Source organism: Heloderma suspectum, chromosome 16 (assembly GCF_057233095.1).
Source record: "Heloderma suspectum isolate Gila_16-S chromosome 16, 16-S_ref, whole genome shotgun sequence".
In the NCBI taxonomy this organism is placed as follows: domain Eukaryota; kingdom Metazoa; phylum Chordata; class Lepidosauria; order Squamata; family Helodermatidae; genus Heloderma; species Heloderma suspectum.
This window is the reverse complement of record NC_139473.1, coordinates 3,488,475-3,510,244: the sequence shown is the minus strand read 5'-3', so window position 1 is coordinate 3,510,244 and position 21,770 is coordinate 3,488,475. Positions and strand designations below refer to the sequence as shown.

General features: G+C 50.7%; 1 protein-coding gene across 5 annotated transcripts in view; it reads left to right on the top strand.

Annotated features, from left to right (window-relative positions):
- The window catches only part of NCOR1 (nuclear receptor corepressor 1), a 110,976-nt gene that overhangs the window by 54,763 nt on the left and 34,443 nt on the right, over positions 1-21,770 (top strand). For all 5 annotated transcript variants that reach the window (XM_084822532.1, XM_084822530.1, XM_084822531.1 and 2 more), the window contains exons 17-23: positions 3,875-3,937; positions 8,997-9,136; positions 10,039-10,165; positions 11,407-11,965; positions 14,422-14,551; positions 15,223-15,424; positions 19,987-20,160. In XM_084822532.1, the coding sequence (XP_084678658.1) occupies positions 3,875-3,937; positions 8,997-9,136; positions 10,039-10,165; positions 11,407-11,965; positions 14,422-14,551; positions 15,223-15,424; positions 19,987-20,160 (1,395 nt within the window). The remainder of the gene's footprint in view (positions 1-3,874; positions 3,938-8,996; positions 9,137-10,038; positions 10,166-11,406; positions 11,966-14,421; positions 14,552-15,222; positions 15,425-19,986; positions 20,161-21,770) is intronic.

Sequence of the window (21,770 nt, the reverse complement as noted above, 5' to 3'; positions counted from 1 at the left end):
ACTTTAGAACCACCTCCTTGCAGCTGTTCCTCCTCTGGCCGTTGTATGGGGCCAGGTTGGTCCCCCCCCCCTGCCCTGACATTCTTCCTGGGACACAGGGTGTGCATGCAGCCTCCCAGGGGACCTTGAGGCAGTATCCAGTGGTAGTCCTACATTAACTAGGCCCATTCACTTCAATGGGTCTACTCTGTGTAGGTGTACCATTGGATACTGCTGTTTGTCCTCTAGCCTTTAGATGAGGCCAGAGTTTGTGGTCCCAGGGAACGGTCAGTTGGCGTTGTTCTGGGGTGAAGCAATTTGCTCCCTGTTCATTTTAAGGGGAGGGGTGGCAACTTGTGGCCGTCCAGATGTTCCTGGGCTGTAGCTCCCATCTGCCACAGGCAGCATAGCCAGTGCTTGAGGTATCATGGGAGTTGCAGGCTGAAACAACTTGCCCACCCTTGCTTGAACAGAAGAGTTTGGGATTTTCTGCGTGCAAAGCCAGGTGCTTGGGCACCGATCTCTCCCTCATAATAGAATAATTGAACATATTGCTAAATTAATATTAATCATGCCACAATAAAACAGCTGGTTATACATGGCCCTAATCACAGTATACAGCACATAAAAAAATAGAACCATGGGCAGTCGTTCAGATAACACAGAACAAAAAAGTATTTTATACACTCACTTTTTCTTTCTGCCCCCCCCCCCCCCCCGCTTTTGTAAATATAGTTTCCAGACAAATTGGTATGAAGCTTTTCTTTTATCTGTGAGGACTGGCTGTCCTAGTTGAAAGAATAGGAGGCAAATAAAAACACATAAACGAGGTCAATCCATCTGCTGAGACATCACACATATGGCATTGATGTTTTAAGAAATTCAATGAATGTTCGCTCTTTACAATAGCCCCAAGTCTGTTAACTGCAATCCATCGCCTGTGTGGGGAATAACTGCTGAATAGATACATCTATGTAGTTATTTCTTTTTAAAAAAATAAAAGGACGAGGCGATGCAATTCTGTGCTCAGGAGATAAGCCGAAACCAAAGAGAAGGAATAAATAAGAAATAAACACCACCTGCAAGCAACGTCTTGGAAAACAAAAGCACTGCTTCATTTAGGATCTCCAAGTAGAATAGTTCCTTCTAATAGTGAATTCAGTTGGTGAGTGCCAACAGAAATGGAGCCACCAAGAAACAAGGAGGACAATAAACAGTATTCAGGGGAACCTCAAGGTTTGCAGAAGTACATATTGTACTTTAAAAAACAATAATGACTTAGTGGTAAAAATGCACACGGGGCGTGCGCATGTGCGCACCCCCCCCCAAAACCGCCCAATGAGGGTTGAACATGCTCAGTAGCTAATAGGAGTAATAGGATGTTGCATGTCTGTTGGGGTGGGAAATGGCTCAGTGCTAGAGCCCCTGCTTTGCATGCCGAAAGTCCCAGGTTTGATCCTTGGCACTCCCAGGAAGGGCAGGAAAAAAAACCTTGCTTTGAAACTCTGGAGAGCAGGCGCCGCCAATCTGTGTTGACATTACTGGGCTAGATAGACCAACGGTGTGACTCTGTAGGGCAGTTTTCCTGTGTTCCTAATGGACCTCCAGGGCTGGGCTGGGGAGTGATATGCCATGCTTGAGCTCCTTTATAGCAAGGGTTTGGGGACAGAGGGCTCACCTGTGTGCCTACAGAAGCTGGTCTCCAAGCCTCCACCATCCCTGACTGTTGGCAATGCTGGCAGGGGCTGGCGGGAGCTTATATAGTTATTGATGACATTTCTGGCCCGCCCAGTTGTCAAAGTTCTCTGGGCGGTTCGCAAAAATGTGAAATCCTGAAGTGCATGATAGAAGCATACTTTAAAACCTTAAAGTTCAAGATGAAATAAAACCAAGAGTAAGAAACCACCAGCAGGGAAAGATCTAAAAACACATCACACCTTTAAAAACAAGAAGGGAGTCCAGCAACTTCTGGGGACGGCCACAGGTGTCCCCTCCCCCCCACCCCACCCCACCCCACCTTGGCTTTCCAGCATCATGGGGGAAGGTGTGTACGGCTGGCCAGAATCTAGCACTACCGGAGCATTCTTGGTCGGCGGTGGGGATATGGCGCAAACCTTTTGCTGTAAGGTCCCGCTTGTACTTTAATCCTGCACCCAGATGGGTGCCTGCGTCTAGTCCTTTGAAAAGGGAGGCTGAGAGGGATCCAAAGAAAAAGAGACGCCTCCACCCCAGCACCTTCTGCGTGAAAAGCCAGTACCCTCCCGGAGCTGGGAGGTGTGTGTTTGTGCCCGACAGCCTAAGCTCTTCCTAAGCGGCTCGGGAAAAGGTGCGCTGTCTTTGAATGCAGCATGCAAAGGCCGCTTTTGAGGGGGGCAAACCTGTCACTGGCTCTTGGACGATGTGGTTCATGCCAGATTTTGGGGGGCACAGAACTGGCATTGCATCGTCAGTCCGGGGAAAAGAATTGTAAGCATCCCCACCCCCAGCTAGTTTGGTAAGGACACTAGTTACGAGCCGTCAGAGGTTCCCTGTGTGTTCAGGTCATGAGGTATAAAAGGGTTCCCCCCATCTCCCACACCCCCAGTAGTTGCCTAAGGGTGCGAGCTATGAGCAGGAAGTGGTATGTCTGCCTCTGTGTCTGCCTGTGGTTCTCTGTAGGTCAGTTTGCATGTCACGGCAGCTGACGGGCTAAACAGCCGGCGGGCTGTCAGGACGAGCAGGAGAGAGTGGGCACACTGCATGCAGCTTGCTGGCCGCTTCCCCTCTTACTCAACGACCCACGAGCAGCTCCTTTGTAGGCTGCTGTGCATGATGTGTGAATCAGGGCCACTGGATTGTTTAGGGGCTAAGCCCAACAACTAGCCATGGGTTAACCCCTGGGTTGTTTCACCCCTAAACAATCTAGCTGTCCGGGTTCGCACAGCAGCCTAGTTTAGGGTGCCAGGCTAGAACGGGGGAGGGGGGCGTTTGAATCCCAGCTCAGCCACAGAGCTCTCTGGGTAGCCTTGGGCCTGTCACGCACACCCTCTCCCAGCCTGGCCTGCCTCACGGGGTGGTTGTGAGGATAAAATTGGGGGAGAGAACCATGCATCCTGGCATGAGCTCTTTGGAAGGAAGGGTGGGCGGTGATAAATGTGATAAAATAAACCAACGGAATAATGAAATGAAACGTGTGGCATAACTTGCCCCCGTGTCCTGACCCTAATTTACACTCTGCATTTCCCTGCAGCCAATCATGTAGAGTGGGGGCAGAGAAATGTACCCTCAAGTGATGGCAGGACAGGGGATCATTGCACTATACATTACAGGGGAGACTTGGGCTGGGCAGGGACTCTCAAGCAGGACTGCTCTGTCTTTCGGTTCGTTGGCCACCCTGTGTTTCTTCTAACGCAGAGTTTTGTTTCACCATTACGCTGGGAGGGGGGCACAACCCCCCCGAAACGTTCGTCTGCACCAGCCCCACCAAAGTGAATGGGAATTGTTCTGCTCCCCGGTCACTTCGATGGGGCTGACTCAGGAGACCTTCCCGGCAGGTTATGCCCCATGTTAGTGTTACCATCCTGCCCGTGGGACACGGAGGGGAGATGTGGATTTTCACAACTGTTTCGTGCGATCTCTTGACATGCTCGCACGCCACCCCCTCATGTTCATGCTCACCTCCTCACGCACAGGGGATCGCTCTCTCTCTCTCCCCACCCCCTCCTCGGTTTTTGATGTAATAAGAACTGACTGCCTCCCGCCGTCAGTGGGCATCTTTCCCGAACGGCCTGAGCAGGCCTTAATGTAAACAGATTAGTAGATTACGCTGAAAGCGCGAGTCTTGGCACTTTCGCCATCTGACGGCGTCCTCCCTCCCCTTCCCTCCCTCCCGCCTTCCCTGTCTCCTCTGTTCCAGCTTCAGCAGAGCCGGTGGAGACCTCCCGCTGGACGGAAGAAGAAATGGAAGTTGCAAAAAAAGGTAAGGAGCTTCCTCTCTTGCTTGTTCTTCCATTAAGAAGAAACGCGTTTGGAGGGCAGGGTGGGGGGAGTTCTGTTCCTGTACGAGATGGGTGTGTGTGACTGATGCAACGTATGTTCTTTCACGGAGACCCGGAGTGTTGCTAACCTTTCTCTTGAGAGCTAGAAACATAGGAAGCTAACGTCAATCAGCTCGGGCCATCGGTCGGGCTGGGTTGGTATGGCCAGGGCAGCTCTCCGGGGTCTCTCAAGCGGGTGGTCTTTCTCTGCCTGGATATGCCCAGGGGAACTTTGTGCATGCAAAGAAAAGTTCTTTGCCATTGAGCTCCAGCCTCTGCCGGCTTGAGGCTTCCACCCCACACCTGAACGACGTGTATCCCCACCCCACCTTTTTTTTTTTTTTAACAGGATGTGATGTGAAGCCAATTTTTTGCTTCTGTTCTGTAGTGGTCCTATTCATGGTTTTGGATAATTCTCTCAATTGGGCCTGTCCTGCAAACAACCCCAAGCATAACGTCTGGGGGTTTGATAGCCCTTTGGAGAACCAATGGGCTGAGGTTGTTCCAGCGTGACAGAATTTTCTAATTTTACAAGGCGGATTGTACTCTGGAATCAAGGCAATGCTGGCGGGCTGAGGAAAAGCCCCACACAGAGGCACTAAATACCATTTCAAACCGTTCTTCCCCCACCTTTTCCCTGGACCGCAAACTAGTGTTGAAGAGTGATAGTCAATCTAGGCCAACGTTCCCCAACCTGCCGCTCCCCCAATGTGTTGGGACTACAACTCCCAGCGTCCCCCAGCCATCTGGAGGGCACCTGGCTGAGAAAGGCTGTCCTTGCAAGCTTAGATGCGCTTGAATTCTTTTAACAAACCCTTTGAGGCTGAAACAGGCAGATACCGGTTAAAGTGGGACTCATTTGTTCGTGGATATTGGAGGTGGGTTCTTGCAGAACTGTTTCTCTGGGCTAAATGTCTGTCTGCATGTGTTCTAGAGGGTCCTTTTCCAAAAATTAACATGCCCTGTGAGAAGTAAACTGTTGAAAAAGTGTGATGCGCATCAGTCGGTTTGTCACGGTAGAGCTCCTGCGTTGCGTGCAGAAGGACTCCGCACCCCGGCTCAACTGGTCCTCAGTAGCCAGGCGGAGGTAGAGCTCTGCCAGAGATCTTGGCGAGGGCTTTTTCTGTTCAGGGTGAAGTCGCATCGGGCCACATGGACCAGCCTCCCCCGTTCCTGTTGTGTTGGACTACAACTCCCGTCATTCTTAGCCAGCATCATGCTTTGGACTACAGCTCCCATCGTTCCCAGTAATAGTTGATGCACCTGGAGGGTAGCAGTGAATGCTTTGGCTTTGGGATCAAGCAGCTTTTTTTGCTCAGACCCCTGATCCCCCCCCCCGCTCCCCCAAATCTTAGCCAAGAAAAACACTGGATAACAGTGATTGACATACCTGGTCACCTGGGATTTTAAAAAAATTATTTTATAAAGTTTGACCACGTCAATAATATTGACCTGCAAAGTGGGTGGAGCTAGTTAACGGATGTCATTCGCTCCAGCTCATTGTCAGCCTCAGGTACAGTGAAGCACGTGGGGATTTAATAGCAAAGTTTTAAAAAAAACAACCCAACATGCCTCGTAGCAAAGTAGTTCTCAATTCGGACAAATGTGTTTTACTCTGGTTTGTTGCAAAACAAAGCAAAACAAAGAAGAGGTTCACGGTGGTGGTGGCGATGATGATGATGATGATAATACAGTTCAAACAGATTTAAATGCTGCTACCATCCAATGCATGTGTTTACTTTGATCTTCTCAGCCCTTGAAAAGAGGGCAGAGGGCAGTTCCCTGGGCAACCTACAAATGTATAAAAACCATCCCAGATGTTTTGGGTTTTCTGTGCTCGTGACTCATTGCGTTTAGGGCCACCAACCTTTAATTTTAATTTTATTTGTTTTTATTTTTTGTTGATATCCTGGTAACTTTACCATTTTTCTTTCCCTCTATTCTGGTTCAGATTCCAATAAAACCTTTACTTAAAAAAAATACTGGTTCAGATTCTGTTCTGGTTTGAAGACCAAGGGAACAGCGAAAGATTAATGTTCTGTCTGACTCACTGACCTCAATATGTCTGTGGGTTATTTTGTTTTGCTTTCCCCCTTATCTGGAGCCAATCTTCTAGTTTCACTTTGCAACACCGCTTCTTCCTGGCTGTCTCACTATCTCTGTCTACTTCCCACATCTGATGAAGTGGTTTTTGTCCCCTGGGGAAGCTTACGCCACAGTATATATTTGTTAGCCTCAAAGGGGTGTATTCAGGGATGCATTGAGCTGCGCTCCCCTTGACAATTTGCCTCAAACTTGCTGCAATCTGCATAGGCCTGGATGCTATTAGCTGGTCACACCAGAATGTGTCAGAACATATTTCTATCTAGGTGACTAGGGCTTGCAATAAAATGTTGTAGTATATCCTACCTCCCCCCTACACACACATAGGGTCCTCCATACCTTCCATCAGGATAACTATGTGCCAGCCTTTCCTCTGGTGCCTTCCAGATGTGTTAGACTACAACTCCCATCAGCCGGGAGGGCACCAGGCTGGGGAAGAATGCTATAAGCTGTAAGGGGCTCGATTCATTATTCCTCACTCTCCTTTCAGTTTTTCTCCCATTTTCTACCTACTCAACATTCCTTGGTCCTGGGTGATGCCTGAGCATGGATGATACTTGTTATTTTCTTTATTTACAGCATGTTAACCCCGCTCCTCAGCCAACACAGGCTCCCAAAGCTGCTTACCATGATTAATACGAAGACATTGGGCTGTTAACGGTGTTTTTTCCCTTCCTTTCTTTGGTACTCCTGCAAGCATCCCCTGAGCACACAGATACCTCCTCCTCATTTCTCAGTGGAACCCTTTCCCTCCGAGGCACTGAGTTCTGCAGTTAGAGGGAACGACAGCCGCAAAGCCGTAGCTCTGCAAAACATCCCTAGGCAGGATTTCAACCTTGCATCATTCTGCTTCCTCTGAATGGGGCAACGTCCTTGCTTTTAGCTCCGTTTTTTCCCCACCATGTCTGTCTGTCTCTCCCTCTCTGCTGCACCATGCTTAATACTGGCTGTTGGGAGGCAGGGGGAGGAGGAGGAGGTTAGCAGCTTTATGGCCTAGGGAGAATTAGGATATGTCAACCAGGGAGACAGCGGATACTGCCGGGTCAGGACAGCTGGGTGTTGTTTTTTATTCTTGGTGCTGACATGGTGTGATCCTAGAAGAGTTGAGCTCATCCCCCTCTCCTCAGAGCACATCAGTCCTGCCATATGGGAAATGGGGCCAATTCCAGTCTTGGGAGGGAAGAATTGTAGGCCCGGCTGCACATAGAGATCCTCCAGCTCTCCCTTCCCCAACCTAGCTCCCTCCAGATGTGTCAGACTGCAACTCCAACACGTCTGCTCCGGTCCAACCTGTTTTGTTTCTCTTTTTTTGTCTTCTGGGGCTTTCTTAAAAACATGGAGAATGCTTGCCCGTCTTTCTCACATCCGCAGCCTCCATTTCTTTCTTTACTTTGCTGGTATCTGTGGTTATAGTCTCTCCCCGCCCCCCAAGTCATTGCATGCTGCAGATGTCTGCTGTGTTCCTTCTGGTGTCCCCCCACCCCAAGAGTCTGTGCTAAAAGTTGAGCATCAATCCCACATTGCGCTTTAATAAGGAAGGAGGAGCCCAGCGCAGAACTGCCTCTCTTGGCCATTCCGCTGCTTCGTCTAGACGTTTATGGAGCTGTATTTTTTTACTTGGGGACTGAAGTTGCTGGCTGTCTTCTCCCTGCATCTCCCCACTGCCATCTGTATTGTGTCTATTGATACTGCTGCATTGGGTTTCTGAGGCCCTCCTCCTCATCCCTTTGCTGTCAGACGTTCGGCCAACCAGTGAGATGGGGATTTTTCAGTTGTGGCACCCAAACTGTGGGCCAGCCTCCCAAGGGTGGCTCATGCGGCACCCTGTTTTTAAACGAGCACTTCAGAGTGCAGCCTAAGACTGTTCTATTTGGGTGGCTTTTTTTAAAACTTAAGAATGTAAGAAGAGCCTGGTGGATCATTGAATCATAGAATAGCGGGGTTGGAAGGGGCCTACAAGGCCATCGAGTCCCACCCCCTGCTCAATGGACTCCTGGGTCAGACCAGGAGTCCATCTAGCCCAGCATTCTGTTCCCACAGCGGCCAGCCAGCTGCCCACAGGAAACCCACAAGCAGGACAGGAGCGCAACAGCATCCTCCGCCCATGTTCCCCAGCAACTGATGTACATAGGCAGACTGCCTCTGATCCTGGAGGTAGTACATAGCCATCAAGACTGGAAGCCATGGATAGCCTTCTCCTCCTCCAGGAATATGTCTGACTCCCTTTTAAAGCCATCCAAATGGGTGGCCATCACTACGTCTTGTGGCAACAAATTCCGTAGTTTAACTCTATGCTGTGTGAAGAAGCCCTTCCTTTTCTCTCTTCTGAATCTTCATGGAATGAATGTGGAAACCTTATTTATTCGTTACATTTATATCCCGCCTTTTCCTCCAAGGAGCCCAAGGCAGCGTATGTGATGCTCCTCCTCTTCCATTTTATTTTCACAGCAACCCTGTGAGGTAGGTTAGGCTGAGAGTCAGGGATTGGTCCCAAGTCACCCAGTGGGGGACTAGAACACAGGTTTCCTTAGTCCCAGTCCAACACTGTGTAACCACTGTACTACACTACGCTGGCTCTCAATGTTTTATCTGTGTGCCAAGGTGTTTTATGATACTGTTATGTGTCTTTCGTTTTATGGCGGTGAATGTATGTGATGATTTATTCCTCATGTGTAGTAAGCCATCTTGAGTGTGCTTGTCACAGAAAAGCAGGGTAAAAAGACTAATCTGAATGAACTATTAGATTGTAAGCAGGTGAGCGGCAAGTTTTTTAAAAATTCAAGGCACTTTGTAAATGAATTGCTGTTCTCTTCTCACTGAGGTGACAACCCGGTGTTTTCCCGCAAGCGTAGGGTGAAAAGCAGAGATTGACTGAGTGTTGTTCTTTTGTTTTGACAGGGCTGGTGGAACATGGGCGCAACTGGGCGGCCATCGCCAAGATGGTTGGGACGAAGAGCGAAGCCCAGTGTAAAAACTTCTACTTCAACTATAAAAGGAGGCACAACCTTGACAGCCTTCTCCAGCAGTACAAACAAAAAGTGAGCAGGGCTGGACTTGCATCGGGCACTGGGGTGGGTGGGAGGGCAAGGCATTCCTTCCAGCAAGGCGAGGTGAGCTCAAAGAGAGCGCATGAACTGAGAGCTGTAAGCCAGGAAGCCGGAAAACCTTCCTTCCTGCGAGGAGAGCTGAGCTGAGGTACCAGGCCCAAAGCGAGCACGTGACTTGAGAGCCATAGGCCAGGAGGCAGGCTGGGGTCACACCTGATGGGTTGGCAGGTGGGTTGGCAGGGCTCAGGATATGCTGCAGGGAGGCTTGTGATGCCAGGAAGGTAAAAGTGGCAAGAGGCAAGAGCAGGAAAGTTGTGTAGAGAGCGTGGGCGGCAGGAGCAGGTCAGGGGAACATCAGGGCCTGATCCGGTTGGACTAACACCCACACACACTTTAACAGGCCTGTGGGAAGGAACATCTGATGTGGACTCCTGCTCGAGTGGATCTGGTTGTGTTGTTCAGTGTTGCCTTTGGGAGGACGGCATTTGTCGCTGTATCTGTTGTATTCTCTAAATGTTGTAAGCCTCTTTGAAGACTCCAAGTCGAAAAGTGCATATATAACTATAGCAAAATAGATAATAAAGGAATAAACCGGTGCCCTCCAGATGTTTTGGACAAGAACACCCATCAACCCTGAGCATTGGCCCTCCTGGATGGGGCTGATGGGAGTTGCAGTCCAGAACCATCTGGAGGGTGCACTGGGCTGGAGGAGGCTTAGCTGATGCTGTTTGCCAGGAGGCCGTTCTTGGTGCTGGATGAGGGTTAAGAGCACAGTGCTGGGGGGAGTCCAGCCAAAGCCACAAGCCCAGGGGTGGGAGGGGATGCGTGCAGAATGCACCCGCGCTGAGACCCCGGCGACTCCGGCCCCTTTTTTCTCCCTGCTTTTTTTAAAGTCTTCCCGAAGGCCCCGCGAGGAGCGCGAAGTCTCCCAGTGCGAAAGCGTGGCCTCGACTGTCTCAGCACAGGAGGACGAAGACATTGAAGCCTCCAATGAGGAAGAGAACCCAGAAGACAGCGAAGGTGACTTCAGAAGTGCCAGACCTGTTAGGATGTCGAGGTTCCAGCTGGAGTTGTGCATTTTGCAGCTTTGCCTGGGCTCTCAAATGGCCTTCAGATGTTGGCTATTTATGACCTGCTGGTTGAAATGCACCTGCTGACCTCTGCAGAGGTTTTTAAGCAGGCATGAGAGATGCTATTCTTCCAGCAGGCCTTCCCTTTTTCAAACCCTTGTTCCATTTGCTGACCTTTGTATACTGCTTTTAAGCTGTGTTGTTTTATTGGATTTTTTAAAATTGTTTTTAGTTCAGAGTTGCTTTTAGTTATATGTTGTTTGCATATGAGCCTCATGTGGCGCAGAGTGGTAGGCAGAAACTCTCCCCACAACCTGAGTGCGATCCCAGCGGAAGCCGGGTCTCGGGTAGCTGGCTCAGGTTGACTCAGCCCTCCACCTTTCTGAGGTCGGTAAAATGAGCACCCAGCTTGCTGGGGGAAAGGTGGTCACGACTGGGGGAGGCAATGGCAAACCACCCCGCTGTAGTCTGCCATGAAAACGCCAGCGCAAGCGGCGTCCCTCTAGGGGTCAGCAATGACCCGGTGCTTGCACAGGAGGAACCTTTCCTTTCCTTTCCTTTCCTTTCCTTTCCTTTCCTTTCCTTTCCTTTCCTTTCCTTTCCTTTCCTTTCCTTGTTTGCATATATTGTCCGTATGCTTTTATGTAAATGGCTTTTCAACTCTGTATATTGTATTTTAATGTTTTAACTTCTGTAAACCGCCCAGGGAGCTTTAGCTATGGAGTGGTATAGAAATGTAATAAATAATAATTAAGGCCACCTTCCCCAACCTGGTGTCCTCTGGATGTGTTGGACTGGAACTCCCATCATTACCAGCCAGCAGCAGTCTGGAATGCTGGGAGTTGGAGTCCAACACATCCAGAGGTTAGGGAAGTCTGTTCTGAACAATGAGAAGGAAGTGGCAGTCGAGTTGTGGATGGGGCGGGGAACAGCACCTAGAAGAGAAGACCTCAGTAGTCAGGGCCAGAGAAGTCTGGAACGCGAACCAGCTGTTGTAGCCAAGGAGACGGCAAAATGGCCGAATTTCCCCCACATGGCAGGGAGCGGTTTGGCTTGGTGCAGGTGGCAGGAATACAGATTAGAAGCTGATCCCCGTGTGCCATGTGGAGCTAAGTGGAAAATCATCCGGCATCCACTTAAAGCTTCTTAATTACCTTTCGGACGTTTACACTCGACTTAATGCCTTTCCAGGTGCCGAAAATAGCTCGGACACCGAGAGCGCACCATCGCCTTCTCCGGCGGAGGCCGCCAAGCCCTCAGAAGATGCCGCTCCCGAGAGTGGCTCTTCCAGGATCACCACCGAGTCGGAGGTTGAGCAGGAACCGGCGGTTACCTTGGCCCCCGCCGCATCCCCTCCCTCGGCGGCTCAGAGCACAAAGTCGTCCGAACACGAGAGCGCCAGCTTGCAGGTAAAGGAGGAGGCGACAACCGAGGTGGAGGAGCCGATGGATGTGGAGAGCCAGGGCCAGCCGGCCGACACCAAACCCGTCCTGAACCTCCCCGCACTTCCCAAACCGGAGCCCGACGACCCCGAAGCCAGGCTCCTGGAGGATGTTCAGGTGAAGACGGAAAATGACACCCAAGAGCGGGACGAGGACCTGCCCAAGGAGAAGCTGGAGCCCCCTGAGGGGATGGACTTCGGCCTGGCCCCACCCACCGGTGCCCAGAGGGTGGACCCCAACTCAGACAATGACTCAAGCGCTACCTGCAGTGCTGACGAGGACGTGGACGGGGAGCCCGACAGACAGAGGTGAGCTGTGCTGCCTGGCACTGTCAAGGGCCCTTCCTCTCCAGTGGAAGGCGGAACTTGGGGAGTTTGCCTAGGCACGAGAGTGAGGAACTGGCGCTTCCGGCAGCGGCCAAAGAAGGAAAACGTTCCGACAGGGTGTATTCCAGCTCCGCTGTAATGTTGTCCAACTAAGGTGGACAGGCAAGCGGTGCCGCACGTCCCCAATTAGAAGGCGCTGTTGGGCAAGGTCCCTTTACCAAGGCTCCTTTATCCAGAGCATTCCTTTATGCAGAGCTAAGAATGCTCAAGTTGGTTGGATTAGCCCAGGGGTGGGCAGAAGGTCAGTCTCCGTAGGTTTGGGGCTTCCAATACCCAGAAGCCCCTGCCAGCATGTCCAATGCTCAGGAATGCTGGGAGGTGAAGTCCAAAACATCTGGAGATTGGCCTGGTTTAGACAGCCTTGTAAAAGATCACAGGAAAGTTACCAAGGGTCTGTTAACCTGCATTTCCTTGCTAGTCGCTATCAATGGCCACTAGTCAGGATGGCTAAATATTATCTCCAGTTTGCCAGTTGCTGGGGAACCCAAGCGGGAGGGTGCTGTTTCACTCACGTGCTGCTTGTGGGCTTCCCCACTGGGGCGTCTGGTTGGCCCCTGTGTGAACAGAACGCTGGTCTCGATGGACCCTTGGTCAGATCCAGCACGGCTCTTCTTCTGCTCTAAGGAAGAGGCTGTCAGAGAAGCGACGGAGCAATCCAACCCTTTCCCCCCAGCCTGCTCGTCTGTGTGGATTTGTCCCCGACAGGCAACCATGTGAGTGTGGAACACTTGGCTGTTTCAGACTGAAGATCCATCAGACCCAGCAGCGCTCAGTTCTCTGGCAGCAACGGCCCTGCTGCCTTGCCCCGTGTCTTTTCATGCACCCGCGATGCCCGGAGCGATCTTGTATCGCTGGGGGATGGCTCCAGAGAATTCCACCTCCTTGCTCCTTCAGAGGGTTCTGTGCCATCGCCGAAAGGGCTCTGTGTGACAGAAAGTTTCCTGTGCCTGGGCTTGGAAGTGTCCCATGGGATGGTCTTAGTTGGGCTTGCCCTGGAGCAGGTGTTAAATGCCAGAGGTATCGAGTTGCTCCATTTCCACTTTTTTCTTCTTTACAAGAGGGTCTTCCAGAGAATCTTTCCCTCAAGTTCTGTGGAGGGGCTGCGATCTCTTTACTTGCGCACGAAGCACCAGACAATGCTTTGGTCAGCATTCAGTTACCCAGAAGATAATAATAATTCACATAACTTGTATTTTCTCCTTTTGGGGATGTCTGAGTTAGTGCATCCAGGATGAGTGATTGCTTAATGCAGGGGTGTTGAACCTCGGGCAAATCTGGCTGCCTGGGGTCCTAATCCAGTCTTCCAGGATTCTCCAGGGGGCCACACACCCCTTTCCCCAACCACCAATTGTTTGATGGTTTCCCAGCTTTTGTGCATTTTTCCCATTCAACAAGCTTGAAATTCCCTTTCCTCAGGTTTAGTTACTGGCAGTAAGTGCCTGAAGCTAATATAGAATTATTAGAATATTGGTCCCCAAGCTATAGGGATGTCAGAGAAATTTGCAATGGAATCAAATGAGTTTGAATTTCTATGAATCTGACCCGCAGATTCCTCAGCAGACTGGCTTTTCCAAAACTGCATGTATTCTACGGACTTGTGGACCATTTTTTTTTACTTTCTGGAATTTTACACAAATGTAGTCATAGAAAAAATGTAAAATTAAAAAAACACCAGCTGAAAATGCACATTTCCCCCATAGGCTAAAGCATGAAACTACGTCTTGGGAGGCAAGTTGCATATTTGCAGTGGTTGCGTATTTGGGGAAGTTTGCACATTTTCACAAGCGCAAATTTGCCCAAATTCAAATTTGCCCAAATTCGGGAAATGGGGAAAAATACAATTACACCAGTGAGCGGAGGATGGAACAAAAGACACCTGACAATCAATATTAGGGAGAAACATTTCTCTCTTTCTCAAACCATTCTTGAGTCCATAAATCTCTAGTTAAAAATCAGTTTTGGAGGTCTGTGGTATTCTAAGCCCTGTGCTTAGTTGATTTATCGCTCTTGAGAGAGCCATGGAACATGCATCTGGTTGCCGGGTGGCTTACAGCGCCTGACTTCTTAACTTCAGCAATAGAATGCAATTCTCTATCATGGGGTGGGCAACTTGTGGCCCTCCAGATGTTCTGGCCTACAACAGAGGGGGCAGATGTTTTGGCCTACAACCAAAGGCATTTGGTATGTTTCAGACGCCTCCCGAAAACACGCTTGTTCTCCCAGTGTTTTCCCAGCTTGTCGTTAATGGCATTTAGTCATATCTGCTCCATCAAATGCTGCTCTGTGTAGGCCAAAACATTTGGAGGCCCCCATGTTGCCTGCCCCTGCTTTTTTATGACCTTTATGTTACTTTCATCTCATTTCCCCCTACTTTCCAGAATCTTTACGATGGACTCCAAGCCTTCCCTGTTGAACCCCACCGGGCCGCTGCTCATCCCGTCTGCGGTCAAGCAAGGGCCGCTGGACTTACAGCAGCTTCAGCATCGGGCGGCCGTCATACCGCCTATGGTACGCTCGGAGCAAGGGCGGGGGGGCTGATCTCTCGACGGGCCACAGCTCAGCGGGAGGGCATGCGAGGCATCAGCCAGCAGCTCGTCTAGGGCAGGCTTGTGCCCATGGGCACAGTTTTCTTGGCACCTTCCAAGAAGCCCTGCCTGTCCCACTTTTTTTTAATTAACACATTTTCTGACCGGTAGCTCAGATTGCTGTGAAATCGGTTTTTCCTGTTGGTGCTGAAAACTGGGTTCAAAGGCATTGTTTGGTGTTGCGATTCAGACTCAGTCTTCGGGGCAGGTTGCTTCTCCTTTGCCACGCCTTCCATGGTGGCCATTTTGTGGCGGCACCCAAGACAGGTTTCCGAAATTACCAAACGTGTCCCGAAAAGGTTGCCAGCCCTTGATCTAGGGCAGCCTTTCCCAACAGGGTGCCCCCTTGCTGTGAAGCTCTTCCTGGGAGGCAAGGGCAGGCTGCCTCTCAGCAGCCCTCAGTCCCCTGCCTGATGGATGAGGCCCAAGGGTGCCTCCCGTTCAGCGGTTGCCCTGGGCCTGCAGGATTGAAGGAGAAGCACCAACAGGCCTCATCCATCGGAGGGCCGCTGAGGAGCTGCACCAGCGGCTGGATGGCAAGGACAGGTGCTGTACAGCTGCCCCTCAATGCTTGCTCTCCTGCTGCTCTCACAGGTCTCTTCGACGTTGCAAGGGCTGCCCCAGGGGATCCCGATGAGCGGCTACACGCTCTTCCAGCAGCACATCAAAGCCATGCACAAATCCACCATGCTGGAGGAGCAGCAGCAGCGCCAGCGGCAAGAGCAGATGGAGGTGGACTGCCGGAGGTCGGCCAGCCCCTGTGGCCCCTCCAAGAGCCCCAGCGTCGAATGGGACGGTAGGTGAATGGGACCCACAGCGACAGGATAGAACCTCACCCGTGTCCCGTTTCGCCCTGGGTTGCCTTGTCTGACTGGCTGCAGATGTCCAGTGTCCAGGGTAGAGGAGGGGCTTTCCCATCTCCTGCTACCGAATCCTTTAACTGGAAATGGCAAGGACCCAACAGGGGGCCTCCTGCGTGCAAAGCCGGGCCTCTGCTCCAAAGGCCCTTTGCTGAGGCTTTGTTTTGGCTGGGGTCGAGGACCAAGGGCAGGGCTGTCGAGCCTCTTCCGCCCCAAGGGTCAGCTTCCATTTTGGAGAAGCTCTCGGGGGCCGAATTCCAGGGGCGAGCAGGGCCGAAGGCAAACAGGGCGGGGCCAAACATAGCCCATTTTAGCTTCAGGCTCCTACTGCCAATGACGCAGCCTGAGGAGAAACATTTCAGCCTTTCAGAAGGGGGTGGGGGTGGAATGTGCAGAAGGCTGGAAACCACGAGATGATTGGGAGAAAGGGGGTAGGGGGAGTGGGGCCTCTTGAGGAATCCTGGTGTCCTGGATTTGGCCCCCGGGTCTCCTGGATTTGGCCCGCAGGCCGGAGGTTCAGCACCCCTGACCAAGGGAGTAGCCTTGAGACCTCATAGGCAAGGCAGGCTTTGAAGCAAGGAAAAGAGAGGGATGGCACATGCAGCTGTTCTGCGAGGTGAGGGCAGTTCCAGCTGTCATGGACAACGAGGGGAAAGTGGCCAAGCTGTTTTAAGGGCGAGCTGAAGGCAGCTGAAGATGCTGGAGTCGGAGAAGTGGAGGCGGCAGACAGGGACACGTGGCAGAAAGCTAGGCTGGGGCAGGTCTGGGGGGTGGGGGGGTGTTAATGTTAGGGACATCTGTTGTTGGGAAATCAAGCCCATTTGGGCTCGTTGGACTTCCACGGTGCACGACTCAGTTTGCATTTGTGAGCTGAGCTGCACATTTTCCTCGAATTCCGGGGACTTTTTCCTTGTTTTTTTTAATTCGTGGAAACAGACATTTGTGCAAATTAAGGCCGCAGTTTGTGTGAACACCTATTTCCGCAAATTAAAAAAAAATAGAAAAATCCGCCAGTTGGCCCGATTTGCTGTGGACCGAGTCGGGCCAGCTGGAAAGGAGTCCAGAGGGCCAAGCCAATGAAAGCTCATCAAGCTCCACCCTCCAGCCGGATTCCTCCAACATCTCTAGTTAAGGGTGAAGGACGAGGGTTGTGTGTTGTGCACAAGCGCCGAGAGGAAACCTGTGAAAACACGGGTGTGCTGTCTGAACGGTGAGGGAGAAGCCAGTGATTTTTCCAGTGAACTGTGGAGCAGGGAGGAGAGGAGAGGAGTTTGCAGATGGTTGTTGTTGTTGTTCAGTCGTTCAGCTGTGTCCGACTCTTCATGACCCCATGGACCAGAGCACGCCAGGCCTTCCTGTCCTCCGCTCTCTCCCGGAGCGTGCTCAAGTTCATATTCATTGCATCGGTAAATGCACCCAAACTCTCTTTAAAAAAACCCCACAACAACCTTATTTTAAAGAGCAGGTTTAAAAAAATCAATTTGAAGCATTTTATCTTGCTCCTCAGCCAAAAAAGCCTCCCTGAGCCGCTTACCTGCAATCAGGAAAACAAGACAGTCCCTGCCTGCGGGCTTACAACTTAAAAAAGACACAACACACAAGGAAAAAGGGAAGGGGAGGGAAGAAGGGGGAAAAGAAATGAAGCTCGGGGCTGGTGGAAGGGCTCCCTCCCCTCCCGTCTCCCCTCTGTACAGCCTCCTGGAATGCAGTGCCTGTTTGTGTAGCGTGCTTACTCTCCACGGCCGTGTCCTGGGTCCTGCGCCAAGCACCGCCACGAGACAGGGACGGAGCTTGAGAGTAGGCGGAAGGGCCCCCGCGGTGGCCGCAGATGCCGTTAGACTGACGGGCCAGTCCCTAGAATCGGGGGATGACGTTGGCAGCGTCTTCTCTCTTCTCGCGTGGGAAAAGCTGGATGTCCCAACTCCTTGGCCAGCCAGTTCCCAGCTGGTTGTGTGCGGTGGCCAAAAGTGGGGGTGGGCAGGTCTAAAAATAGGGAGATTGATGGGGAGGGGAGACCACACGGGTTTGCATCCTTTGGCCATTTGGCCAGTCTGAGCATTTGTCCATCTTGCTCTGCCCTCCAGATGGGTTGGACGACAACTCTCAGCATTCCCCAGCCAGCATAGCTTGTTCTCAGGAGCGTATGCCTGCGCCAGCCGCACACACCCCTTTTCTGCTTTGCCCATTTTACCCAGGCTGCAGCCTTTGCTTTGCGATGCATGAACCAGCCCCGAGCCTCACGATCTAACTTTTACATGCTAGCCCGAAGGAAGAGTGCATAAGGTTGGGGGAGAAGCCCACGCCAGGGCGATGAAACAGAACTTCCTCTTCTCCCTTCCGCCTGCTCTTTGCTTCCTTTGCCTCTTGCTGAAGACAGCCTGCCCCTTCCCAGCCCTGACATCGCTATCCCCCTCTACCACCCCATCAACTGGAAGAGCTGTGGTCCCCTTATACAGAACCCAGCATTGCTAGAGTGTCAGTGTGTTTTTTCTCTCTGGAGCCTTGCCCGGCCAGGTTCTATTTTAGACTTTACAGTATCTATCTTGGGATGTTTTCAACGGGTGCCTGGGTTTCTCCAGCCCCAGCAATGGCTTGTTGATGAATTCCGAGAGCCTTTCCCCCTTGGCGCAGAATCCTAGGTGGATGTGGGTGGGTGGGGACGGAGGTCTCTCCCCGACCCCCTTTAATAAATATGACATGGGGAATAGCACTGGTAGTTGTACTGCAGAGGCCAAAGGCGCATTTTCTCTGCTTGTTTCTGACATAGAAGGTTCAGACTGTTACTTCTCCGTGTCTCTAGCCTCCACCACGACACTTCCTTGGAAGCTACAAACATAAAACTATTAAATCATATATGTGTGTGGATCCAGATAAATTGGAGCGAGTTCCGAGAAGGGCCACAAAGAAGATCGGGGGGCTAGAAGCTAAGCCCCAGGAGGAAAGGAGTAGCCTTGAGAAGAGCAGTCTGACGATGGATCCAAATTCTTAGGGAGGTGGGGGGCTCTCCGTCGCTGGAGGTCTTCGAGCAGAGACTGGGCAGCTGTCTGTCAGGGATGATTTAAAGTGGATTCCAGCACTGAACAGCGGGTTGGACTTGAGGGCCTAAATGGCCCCTTCCAATCCAGCTCTAGGATATTCTCATTCTCTGTGTGTGAGTGTGTGTGTGTGTGTGTGTGTGTGTGTACTGCAACAAGATATTGCAGCGTATTTCGCCTCCTAGCCAGAATGCTCCTGTTCAGGGCACCAGCCAGCCCCTATTCCATTCTCCTGCCCAGCCCAGGTTCTCAGTCTTTCATTTTCAGTGGACACGTGACATTCTGCGGCCAATGAGCATGTTCAGCCTTGGTTGAGCTGTTGTGGGGAGGGGAGGGGAGGGGAGGGGAGGGGAGGGGTGGCTTAAACGTTCTTGTACTTCTGCAAACCTGGGGTTCCCCGAGCATGCTGACACCTCCCTCCTCATTTCTCAGTGGCGTCATGTGGGTTCCAGTTGTGCCGGCACTCACCAGCTGGGTTAACGCTTAGAAGGCTGTTTTGTGTGGACGGACGTCAGAAGCTGCCTTTTACTGAATCAGATCCTTGGTCCATCTAGCCCAGTATTGTTGGCATTCACTAACAGTGGCTCTCCAGGGTTTCAGGCAGGAATTTTTTCCAGCCATACCTGGAGATGCCGGGACCTTCCCTGGGACCTTCTGCCTGCAAAGTTGGGGCTCTGCCACTAAGCTATAGCTCCTCCCTGTTTGAGGAGTGTATGTGTTTACATATAGATATTTATTGACGTTTAAACACTGCCTTATCTGCTAAAAAGCCATCAGGGTAGTATATGACAATTTAAAACAATCAAACCCTAAAACAATGAAAACAAGAATATTAAGAATAGTAAAAACATTAAGGATGCAATCCTATGCATGTTTAGACAGAAAAAAGTCCTGTAGCTCCCAGCATGCTCCAGCCAGCCATGCTAGGTGCTGTAGGACCTTTTTCTGTCTAAACATGCATAGGATTGCACCCTAAAAGATTGAAACTGCATACCTTAAAACGCTAAAATGAGAAAGATGCTCCTTATTAGCATTTATAGATGCATTTATAGATAGATACATTGATAAACACACAAAATAACAAAATTATTAAATGCAATTTCTGTATTATATATCCAAATATCCTTCAGCCCAGCACTCTGTCGCAGAAAACGTCCCCAGGGACGTTTGCAAGCCAGACGTGATGGCTAATTATTTTTGTTCCTGGTACACAGAGGTATACTGTCTCTGCACATGGAGGTTCTGCATGTCTGTCCCAGCTGAGAGGTGTAGGAAAATCCATCTTCGTCAGTGACTCTGCCACTGAGCTGATGGCTGTGACAAAAGCCATGCTGTGTGTGACAGAATGAGCCCAAGCCCCCTGCTAATCCGCTTCGTTTGCACACACCCCAAAAGAGCGAGAACTCCGCTTGCCGCCAACCTCCATGGCCACGTCTTAATCCAGGAATCTTCCATTTTTGCAGGGAAGTCCGTGGCCTACATGCCTTATGCCGAAGTGAAGCGTGCCATGGAGCAGGAAGCGCAGATGCAGAATGCCGTGGCGAGGTCGGCCTCACCCTATCGCCTGTCTCCAAGGGAGGTCAGCAAGGCCTCCCCACAGCCGGACATGACTCCTGCTCGCTATAGTGTCCCACCAGGTAACGCGGGCTGACCAGCCAACCTGTCTCCCGCTGAGATGCTCTTGTTTCCCTTGCTGGGGGTGACTTCGTGAAATGTGTGTCCTCCTCACGCTGGGGCCAGGGTGGGAGAAGCAGCAGGGTTCAAGTTCTCCAGAATTCTCCAGTGGTTCACCTCTGAACTTGGTTTGTGAGCATTTTGTCCCCTTTTTGAACTGAAAAAGTGTGCATTTTTAAAGCACACACTCAAAACGCGCACTTTCCCCGCCATCGACTAAAGCGAAGAATGCTCATTTTTAGCAAGTTTTGGAGGCGAACGCAAGTTTGGGATCTCGCAAGCTTTTTTGGAAAATGTCAGGCCCGTTCATATTCAGCTTTGTGGATGGGGGAAATTCAAAGTGAAAATGAATCCAAATAAAATGCTCATACCTCCCTACCCAAGGGTGTGGGTCCTTTTCTGCCTGAGGGTTGATTGGTTCCAGCAAGCACATCAGGGAATCACATGACCCACAGTGGGAGGGGCCCCTGCTGGCCTGGAGCTCTGTGATGCGATTTCCCAGGACGCGCGCACGTATTGACATGCGCACACGGCAGTCAAGCTTTTAAAGGGGGTGATTTTTCAGCGGGTGTGTGTGCACGTTTGGGAAGGGGGCCAGTAGCCACCCCCTCCCCGGACAATCCTACAGCCCCGCCCCACCCAAGTACTGCAGTTGTGCTTGAAAGAAAGCTTCTATTAACTCCGAAGCTAGATTGCAACAAGGGAGGCAGGGCTCGGGGGGGGGGGGGTCACAGCAATGGGGAAGGGAGGATTACACATCGTGTGCATATACCCTTGAGAGCAAGCCCCATCCCCTTTAGTGAGACTTCCTTTTGAGTACAATGCATTGGATTGGGCTAGAATTATGTCTGTGTGTGGCTTGCTTATGCGTGCACAGCTGTATTTTCAGGTGGCTAAATGGTTTGTGGAAGTTCTTTAACATTATTACTATCATTTATACTACAAAACTGAGGGGAAATTAGAAAAGTAAGGTCCTATACACAACAGGTGCTGGGGCTTTGGAATTCCAGATGTAGTAATCTGAAGAAAGCACTTCTCGAGCTAAAATGGAGAGAAAGGGAGAAAGAAAATAAGCTCCTAGGTGGTATCTTGAAATACAGGAATAACACAAATTAGTAAAATAAATGTATTTGGATTTTAAATATTTCATAATTTAAAAAAAAACTCAGATACTTATATAAGACATAATAAAAGTCCATAATATTTTGACTTAGACATTTATATTATTAAAAGCTAAATTCTGCAGAAAATAATTTTGAGATGGCCAATCCATGGTGCGTTCACCTGGATTATATTATGCTTCCTCAAATGTGTTCTGGTTCAATTGAAACCAGCAAAGATGTAACCTGCTCACCTGCACTGATCTTTGGTTTTCCTGATGAAAAGACCTGGATGGAATGCTGCTTAGTGTAACATCCAGTAAGTGTGAAATCAAGCTTACAAGTAACATAAAAATCATACAGTCACGATAAATATATTGACAAAAAAACTCACCTAGATCCTCCCCTGCCCCCCCCCCCCCGGCAGCACAGCTGGTGGTAGATGGTGGTCTTTACCTGCCCATCTCTTTCCC